We start from the raw sequence: 10,250 nt of genomic DNA on the forward strand, positions 1-10,250 counted from the left end.
CGGTTCTCAACTGGTGTGGCACTGGGACCCACCAACATACTGTATATAATGACAAGCTGCGACCCAAATAAGAAATGATATATTGCACTTGTCAGCTTGAATGTGCAGTATGAATTTAAGTAGTGTTTCCTACTTTTTGAGTAGCTAAACATGGAAAGACATGTTTCCTGGGAATTTGGCTCACGACCCACTAAAAATGGTTTTGTGTGAACCGCTTTTCAATCATTTTCATACAAAAGTTAATTTAAATGATGTGTTTCAGTAACAAGTTTGAATTTGAGAGTATTTATCTTCATTTTAAACACAGCACTCGACTAAACACTGAATAATCTGAGTTTCGTTGATCACTTTGTGGAAATAATGACAGGATCCTCGAGGTAAGGGGTACTTGGAGTGCAAATGAACGACTCGAGAGGTATGTGGGACAAAAGAGGTTGGGAACCACTGGTCTTGAACACCAGGACGCACAGAAGAGCTGTGTTTCTACGCAAGGTGCAGTTAAAACTGTAATTCACGGATCAGAGTTGTTTAATCTGCTGCTTATACCATGGTCCCACAAGCTGAAACAGTTCAATTAACAGCTAAGCCTATTTGCTCTTTGTAAGGGATCAATGAAGTCCAGGGCTGGAGTTATTTCACTTTTTAAGCTGCTGTAGCTGAAACCACAGGCAACAGTCCCACAGCAGCACACAACAGCAGCACATTTGTTTATATTTTACATGGAGACAACAGCAGTGGAGTGGTGCAGAGGTTATGCAGATGATGTTCTAGCTTGGCAGCAGCACAAGGGAAATGAGTGTCAAATAAACTTTGAGTTGTTATTATAGTATTTGCTTTGACACTCGCACCACAATGTTGAGGGTTCTGTGTAGAAGGAAAATATTGCATGTGCATGCCCTATAGAACAGTTATTTAACTGGCCGGGCGGACTACCTGTGCGGTTACATGAAAATAAACATTCAGAATTCTCACTGACCATGGTCGGCTATAAAGACAGATAATAAAAATGATAATGTGCTCTCCCATTAGTTACCTAGCACTTGTAGTTTCTTGGTGGTTGTAGCGCTGTGTCCTTGTTCGTTTGTTACTGTGCAGGACACGGTCAGACCCTCAGTGTATTTGCTTAAAGTAAAGACCAGAGAATTGCCCTGCCCATGAGCTGTCTGTCCAACTAGAGACATGGAGTAAGAACAGGCCTGGCAATCTGCATCACATTCCACGCTACTGGGCACTCCCACTGTCACATAGTCTGGGCCTCGGATTACTGGCATCAATGAATCTGCAAAGAAAATCATCAGTTATTGGCTCTTACAAAATTAGTAAGTAATAAAACCCACTGTATCGTTAGGCTACTTGCCTGTTGTTTGTGTTATCATTATTCCATGAAAACCTGCTAAAGAAAGTATCCAAATTACTGGTGTTTCCTCCCCTACCACTAAAAACATGTACAACAGTCCGGGATGAATGATGTCTGTGCGTGAATGAATGGTGGTGGCTGGACGGTCCAGATGTGTGCAGCCACACTTCTGTCAGTCTACCCCAGGGGACACAAACGTACAGTAGCTTACCACCACCGTGTGTGGAGTGAATGAAGAATAATTCATTACCCTGTGTGAAGCACATTAGGTGACTTATGAAAAGTGCTATACACATAAGCTTCCATTCCATGTCATACCACATCCATCACAGCAAAAAAAAAAAACAAGCGTTTGTGGGACTTTAAAAATGTACACTGGGGTTGGCCACAGATGTGGACACACAACTGCTCCGTACGGTTGTTGTAGCAAATTGAGGGGGCAGTGTGGCCTTTAAACTCAATATAAACAAATAAAGTTACATTAGCACACAAGGCCGCACAGAGGCAACCGATTTACAAAGAGATGTATAATTTGTTTAAATTACACCTTTCATAGCCGCAATATGTGAAATTATATTAGAGGCATTTTTTCATGTTAAACAGCCAAACAAAAAAAAGAGAAAAAAAATAATATTTAATATATAATATATAATATATATATAATATAAAATATTACCTGTCAGAAGCAGCAGCAGCCATTTATAATAGAGTCTAAAATAATCCATGACTGGGGTTAAATCTTGTGAACACCAACGTACACGCAGCTCCTTCCTCAGTCAGTTGAGGGGAAAAGCAAACGGCTCATATCAAGCTCATTTATTTACCTTCTTACTCATTCACCTTTGCCTATATTTTCATTCACCATATAAGATAAGATAACCCTTTATTGATCTTGCAAAGGAGAAATTCATTATTATTCACAACAAATTCACTATATATTAAAACAAAGCACCACTTTCAATTGAAATCTGAATGACTCCATCAGTAATTCTGAGACACAATGGTGAATAGCTGTTTTGTCATATGAATACATTGATTTGCACAGACTAAACTCTTGTCGATGCTCTGATACAGGTGTGTGATAGGCTCAAGCCATACAGTTCCTACATTTTTGTTTTACTGTCACTTACTATCAAATAGAACAAAACACAAGAACCACAACTCTCCATGAGCACTAAGAGAAAAATCACATTTATTCAAATATTAAAACAGCTCAAGACAACAGAAACAACCAAAAAACAAGCAATAAAAAAAGAATGTGTGCAAATCTGTAACACACTGTGTGCATAGGTCTAATATATGTTTTTATGTACGTTATGGTTCAAAGTGTGGTCTCTTTGGAGTCTTTGGGAGGTCTGAAAGTCAAGATCTCTGTGAACGTGTGACCTGGACAGACAGAGCAGCAAAATGTACAGTTAAACACATGTTCGTTGTTGATATATGTCCAATGTCACACATCTGAAAACCACTAGTTGCCATTTTTCTGATCAAATTATGACACTAATGTTCAAACAGTCTACCGAGTTAATAAAGTTTTGTTAGTTCCTTTTATTAGGTTTGTTTACCAGCTTGACTAGATATGACCAAGCAGGAACATAAACCTTCCTAAAACAGCAATTGTTTCTTATGTTACTTCCTCCAAAATGATTGATGCCAGATAACTTCTCTCTATGCATTTCAGAGTGCAATAATGACACCCTCTGGCAGACTGTAGGTACTGCAGAAACCTTTTTTTTGTCTTCCTGTGTTTTGCTGACTTACGTTTCCACTGATCGAGGGGCAGGTCTGTGTTGTCCATGGTCTGGTCATACGGCTGTGCTTCGGTTTCTTCGTCAGTGTCTCTAAACTCGCTGAAGAACGGCAGCTCGAGAGATTCAGAGGCACTAACCCGCTCCTCCGGGTCCAACAGGAGCATTTTCTCCAGAACATTAACCGCTGGGAGCAACAAAGAAAATACTTTAGGCTTTAAAATAAAGACACCACAAGGTAACAAATACAACACAAAAATGTCAAACAGGAACATACCATTTGTACTAGCTTTTGACAATAAGGCGTGCAAATCTTTTTTTGGCACCTTTGGTAAACTTCTAAGGTAGCTTCTGGCCTGTTGAAAAACATTAAAATATGACTTATGGGAGTAAACAAGCAAGAAATTAGTCTATCCACCTTTCTATCTCAAGAATGTCATTTGAAAGGTTGTAGCACTTACATCTTGGCTCTGTAACTTCATCACAAACTCAGGAGTGGGCGTGCCGGTGAGCTTCATAATTTCTCTGAGCTGATCCAGGTCTGCAGTGGCTCAAGGTCAAGGGTCATATGCAAAAATCTGTTGTGTGTGGATTATATCAGTAATATTGTTGGTGTCCTACATGGTGTACATGACACAGGAGGCAGTAAAAAGATACGGTCATTTCCTTTAAACAGAGGTTTCCCCAGCAGCATTTCAGCCATAATGCAACCAGCTGACCAGATGTCCACTGCAATGCAAAAATGGGTCTTTTTGACACAATCTATTTATTATAAATGTAGGTTTTAGTATAGAGTTTACCTGTTTGTGTGTAGTGCATCCAGTTGAGTATGACTTCCGGCGCTCTGTACCAACGGGTGACAACATAACCCGTCATCTCTGCGTCGGTCTGCCGAGCCAAGCCAAAGTCCAAGATCTACGAAGATTTGAATAAAACGTGAGTACAATAACTGAGGAACTAAGGAATAATTTAGGATAGACTGAAAGAATGTGGTGGTACCTTTAATTCACAGTCTGGATTGATGGCTAAGTTTCCTGGCTTGAGATCCTGCAGGGTATGATAGAGAACTATTTTGTTTACACATGGATGACCTCAATGCTGTTAATACCCATTATAACATATAACGTGAACATATAAAAGGACAGATACATCTCCCTGTGAATTGTAGAAACAGTTTTAAGAAAAAGCCAATTTGAAGAGGTGGGTTTTGAGAACTGAGCTGGATGATGGTGTTAATATAAACTGATTAAAAGTCCAAGTGAATTCATTCAAACGCTTGCACTGAGTGACCTAAAAGGAACAGGCCATCATTTTTCCATACTGAGATATGTTCTTACCTGAGCTTAGACGAGTTGATGCGTACCTGTCTGGTCTTTACGCTCAGTCATGCAAATAGACCAAAGATGTTATTAGCATTTAGCCTCTCCTCCTCTCCAGTATGGGACCAAACAGGGGTGACGTCGAAGTGCTCCTAAGGTGTTATCACGGCTTAAAATATAGCACCCTTTAGAAAATCAACATGTTTTTATTTTGTGTAACTATACTTGGATCGTGTAACTACTCACGTAACCGTATTTAAATAAGGAATGCATGGAAGAGCTTGGTTGTTTCAAACTTCACCCCGGTTTGGCCCCATAGAGGAGAGGAGCGGCTAAACGCTAACAACGTCTTTGGTCTTTCTGAGTGCACACACAAAGTCCAGACAGGTACGCATCATCTCGTCTAAGCTCAGGTAAGACGGCGACCTGTAAAAGCTTTAAATGTGCAATTGTGAGCATAAATGCACATTAACATCTTTATTAACAACTTAATAAAGCATTACTTGAGCCTTGAGGATTAGCAGATAAATATTACAACATCGTAAGAAGGCGGAGAGCGTGTCTTTGTGTCTTCCTTCTTTGGGTCTATGCGGACAAGCACTGCACATAAAAGTGGTAAATCTTGTGTGGGAATGTGGATGAAAAGAGCAGTATGTGAAAAAGAATAAGCTCCACCCCCAAAGGTCAGGTCTAAAAGATCAAAGGTCACGTACCCTGTGGATGATCCCCGCGGAGTGGATATACTGAGAAAACAAGACGGAGGCAGGACCGGCTTTCAGTAACAGAAACTCAGAGGTACAACATTGTTTCTATACATATATACATGACTATACATATCATCAGGTACCTATACCCCCCGTAAATGTAAGGAAGATATATTTCTGCTTCTTATCACTTATCTTATCACCATAATCACTCTCAGAAACATAGAAAACTACACTTGACTGATGAAAAAATAGAGAATAACACTGTTTAAAGCATAAAGAGGCCAGCAGGTGAAATTGTATAAATACGTATTAACATAAGGATTGCCTCAGCAAAGATCTGTTGAAAGCACTGATATAAATGTATTTACTGTAATAAATACTTTTGTCGAATTGTAAAGTGTTGCTTAGTGACAGGCACGGCTCTACGGGGTGCAAAACCTCATTTTAAAATGTTTCCACCCTCAGTTTTAGTTTCATCACAATGGATTTTAATGAAAATATCTATTTGAACCCCAATGAAACTCTGATGCACCCTCAGTCAGATTGTCCTGGATCCGGCGCTGATTAGTGATTACTGACATCCTTACAAAGATAAAAGATAGCTATTATTGAACTGTATAGGAAAACAAATCCCATCTAACACAATGACATGTGCTGTGCAGTGCATGATAACCTTGAGTCCTCGGAGCATCTGATAAACCAGGAACTGTACTCTGTCCTCCGTCAGTCTCTCCATCTTCATCAGTTTACCCAGGTCTGTGCCCATGAACGGCATCACCAGATAACTGCGCAGAAGCAGCAGCACTGAATACAACGGAGCCGTTCAAATCCTAATTGCAAGATTTAGAGCTCACAAGAAAAAAGAAACTTACAAGTCTTTAAACCGATCCAGTGCAATTTCTGCTGTGAAGACGTCTAACAACCCTATGACCTGCAATAAACAATAACATGCATTTAGAGTAGATAAGGATAAAGTTCACGTCTACTTTACCTACATTTTCATGCTTCATGTGCTTGAGCAGCCGCAGCTCTCTGTAGGCTCGTTTGGCGAAGAGCTTGGACTGAAAGGGTCTGTGGAGCTTTTTGATGGCGACTTGAGCCCCTGCTCGCCGGTCCCACGCGGAACTGGAGAGAAATGTACAACTTAGAGTCAACACGTGCTGTGCCACAACAAGTAGGAAAAGTCAATTCAAGATCTGTGCATTTGTTTCATGCCTAGTCTGTAAGTTTGCAAAGTAAGGAGAGATTAAAGTAAGTAAAGGCCTTCCTAGTTTGCAAAATGAGTAGCACAGGAACAGAATTTTCAAAAGCAAATAATCAAGCTCCTCCCCCTTCTCTCCTGATTGGACCTGACAGGCCGGTTCACAGGAAAAGCTCGTCCCATTGGTCAAAGTGATATCCCGCGGATTCTGATTAGTTGCTGAAATCTTAATCTTTATCTATATTTAGTTATTCTCGCAGCAGTGACTACACACAAATACAATTTAAACAGAAACAAGCATGAATTTGGCAAGTACTTTAAACTTTAATTTGATAGAATAATGTCCTTCATAAGTATTATTATAAGCCTTTTTAACTTCTTTTTAAATGTCTCCTCTTTACTGATCTGTGTTAAATACGGAGGCAGATGATCCCGCACTGATACAGCTCTATACAACATTGACTTCCTCAAGGCATTCGTTTTTGGTATAGGTAGTGAGTTCTTCGAGGCACTCGTTTTTGGTATAGGTAGTGAGTTCTTCGAGGCATTCGTTTTTGGTATAGGTAGTGAGTTCTTCGAGGCACTCGTTTTTGGTATAGGTGGTGAGTAATGCATTAGACCTGCTAGCCTCGTATGGTACCCATGTCTGTCTTTAGTCAGAGTCAGCTGATTGTAAAGGCAGGCAGGTTCTTTAGTCAATGAGAGCTTTTTGATAAACTGAGCCAGTTTACAGGTCGTTCTTTGCTGCACTGTCAGCCAGGACAGTCTGCTGTCAGCAAAGGGAGGGACTTTAGAAAAAATATTATTATTTAATAATGCATTACCTTAAATTTCAGACTCAGACAGTAAATTATACACCATCTTTCCAATATGTGAAATATTTAAACTTACAGACTATCACTATAAGTCAATGCAACATTATAAAATATCACCTGCCTCATTTGATGACATTTGAGCAACCTCTAACTTGAGTAAAACTCTTCCTTGTTCCGTAACTATGCATAAAGACTGTGGAAAGATTAACAATAGGAAGTGACAGCTGGGTCAACAAAGTTTATTCACTGTGCATATACCTATATTCCTAGCAATTCTACATTTTCCAAAATCTAAACTAAAACAACAATCCTATTCAATTCCCACCTTTTCCACGCAGTGAAACTATGATTTCTGCAGCTTTTGCAAACATAGCAACCCTTACCAGCCATTTTTGATTCTGATTGAGGTCATATCTCTTCAGCTTCAACACACAGATGCCCCTATTCTACACTGACACCTGTCAATGAATGCGTCAACAATTATTTCTATCTCTGCCTCCCCTAATATGTAACAAAATGTCTGTGTCGGGACAACACCGTTTTATGTTTAAAGCCCAGTGATGGAGCTTTCAGTCCAGCTCTTTGACTCTTTTGACAATGAGGCTGGGGGTAGAACCTTTGTCGACCATCATCCACTCATTACAAAGGGAGGCCCCTGCAGAGCCAGCTGTGGACTGAGGGAGGGCTCAGTATTTACCATACTACGTCACTATGGGTTTAAACACAGGACAAGAGTGTCTATTTAAGTTGCAAATTGTCGGTATGAATTAGGCCTAATATCATTTGGCAGAGGTAGGTTCTGTCTATCAGCAGACTATAGGATAGGGTAAGTATTAGGTGACCACCGTAGTGAGAGGGACTGAAGATGCAAACATTTCAAATAGAGAAAGATCAATGCATTTTGTGTTTTGTTTTTGTTTTTTTGTTGTTGCTGCCTTTCTTTCTGGCTCAGCTATTTAAGGACTCAAAGTTGATACCGACTAGCCATATTTGCAAGATGTATCTACTTTCAAAATAAAGGCCGATATGATATATAGGCCAATGAAAAAAAAGTGTTTTTACCCCACAAAACTGAGAGACGGGGATTGTAAAATTATTGTACAATAACATGGCTCTTTATTAGAGATAGGAGAGGGGCAGGGATGGGTGTAGTACAGCCAAAATAGGGCCAGGTGGTCCTGTTTTTCTATAGTGATATTAAAAATAGGCAAACAAATACTAAAATGCCGAAAAGACGCAAGTGTTTCCTAAACCTCTTAACCCCCACCCGAACTGAGCACATTTTCTCCTGTTTGGCACTACCCAAATCTAACAGTTTATGGAGAAAAAAAAGCCTCAAAATAGCAACACACACCAGAAGAAAACAAAGATGAAAGTGCAACAAAAAGTGACAACAGTGAGATGAAAAAGAACTTTCAAAAAGTGACGAGAACATGACAATGCAAGGAAAAATATCAGTTTAGATCAGTTTTTCTAGGTCTTAGCTTTCAAATGTGGCGCTACACTTGCCTATAGTCTGTGAGCTCAATTCAAGAAGCTTTCAGATTTGGGTAAAGTCCAACTGGAGAAAAAGCACGCGGTTCAGGTGGGGGGTAAGAGGTTAAACATCGATTAATTTAACACCAATTTGGTTTTAACCATTTATTTATAACTTGCAAACAACAATGGAAGCGCGTGAACGCACTCATGGCACGAAGTGTTTACATCCATGACTCACTCACCAGACTGTCCCGTAAGCTCCCGTCCCGATTTGCTTCAGCTCTCGGTACCGCTCCGGGACCTCCCACGCGGTTCGGTTCACCTCCTGCCGGTAGAAGCCCGTCCTGCTCGAGCGCAAAGCCATAGCTCACCGTGGACCTCAGCAGCAACTACGTCTGTTGACCTGAGTAGGAGCCAGGAGGAGGTGTGGCTACTCTACTCTGGGACTGAAATACTGGTGTCAACATTAGAGGAAGCGGTTTCACGGACTTTGCTTTTAGAGTAAGTTTGGTGCGTTTGGTGAGGCGAATTCCTTCAGACGCAGCGTCACGCCCCCCTCGGAAGCGCTTTGTTTTGTTGACCCTCGCTGGGTGTGTCCACGATATTGGGAGTGGGACAAGCTGTCTATAGCACACCCTCACTCAAGCTGCAGGCCCAGGGTGAAAGTTTTTTTTTTTTTTTTCGTAGGATAGTTGGTGCACAGTGGACGTTCATCACTATCCAATCAGAGATGTGTTAAAATAGGCACAGTGCTTTTTTTTTATTTTTTTATTTTTTTACTTCTACTTGAGAATAATATTTTTTAGCTCAAGTTACTTACATGAGTAGGTGGGAGGGTTGCAGCTTGCGGGAAAAGGTGGTTCTTTTGCATGGTGGAAGGTATTTTTCTTGTTCTTAAAAAAAAAAGAAGGACATCAACATGTTCCAAATTCTTTTTAGGAAGAGAAAGTAGGCCTATATGACATACTGCGGTTTTGTAATGTACTCACGTGAGCCGACTGTACAACTAGGCTCTTCCAAGAATAAAGACTGATCTAGATTTGCTGCAAACAGCGTAGCGTTGTGATACACTGCACCAACATACACAGAGGTGGGTATTACTCAGTTACATTTGTGTACTTGAGAAACTATTTGAAGTAATTGTACTTTTGCAAGGAGTTTTTACTTCTACTTGAGTTGTATTAAAATGAAGTATACTGAATGAATGAAGCTACTGGATGGATACAAAAGTCCTTTTTTCTTATCATGAGATTCATTTGTTTGTGTAAGTTCTTTTGCAAAGACCATTAAGTAAGTAAGTAAGAGCGCTTTATTTGTCATTGTACAAGCGTACAACAAAATTGTGTTCAGGTGTTAGTCCTGAGCCGCTGCCACTGAGCCGCACCGCCACTGTAGGCCAACCTGTCAACCTTAAGATAACTTTATTTTTAAATGTGCATCTTATACATTCCGATTCATCAATGAATCTGAATTTGTTATTTACATAAGAAACATTATTTTGAATCTCTTAATGATTATTAATTGTTGTCTAATCGTTTTTTAAATTATTATTATAATTATTATTAACTAGAAGTGGGCTAGAAATCCTGGAATTACCATAATACTTTTGTTTCAAGGTTGTTAA

General features: G+C 39.9%; 1 protein-coding gene across 1 annotated transcript; it reads right to left on the reverse strand.

Moving 5' to 3' along the window:
- Positions 1-2,617: 2,617 nt before the first annotated feature.
- Positions 2,618-9,133, reverse strand: mapk12b (mitogen-activated protein kinase 12b). The gene is made up of 12 exons (XM_079582788.1): positions 8,869-9,133; positions 6,127-6,256; positions 6,004-6,062; positions 5,805-5,916; positions 5,138-5,167; positions 4,105-4,152; positions 3,906-4,020; positions 3,763-3,834; positions 3,567-3,646; positions 3,383-3,461; positions 3,119-3,292; positions 2,618-2,743 (listed from the first exon to the last, which is right to left on the reverse strand). Exons 1-12 carry the CDS (start codon positions 8,988-8,990, stop codon positions 2,679-2,681), a joined length of 1,086 nt encoding a protein of 361 aa, XP_079438914.1. The 5' UTR covers positions 8,991-9,133; the 3' UTR covers positions 2,618-2,678.
- Positions 9,134-10,250: the final 1,117 nt, after the last annotated feature.

Source organism: Gobius niger (assembly GCF_951799975.1).
Source record: "Gobius niger genome assembly, chromosome: 2".
Lineage (NCBI taxonomy): Eukaryota > Metazoa > Chordata > Actinopteri > Gobiiformes > Gobiidae > Gobius > Gobius niger.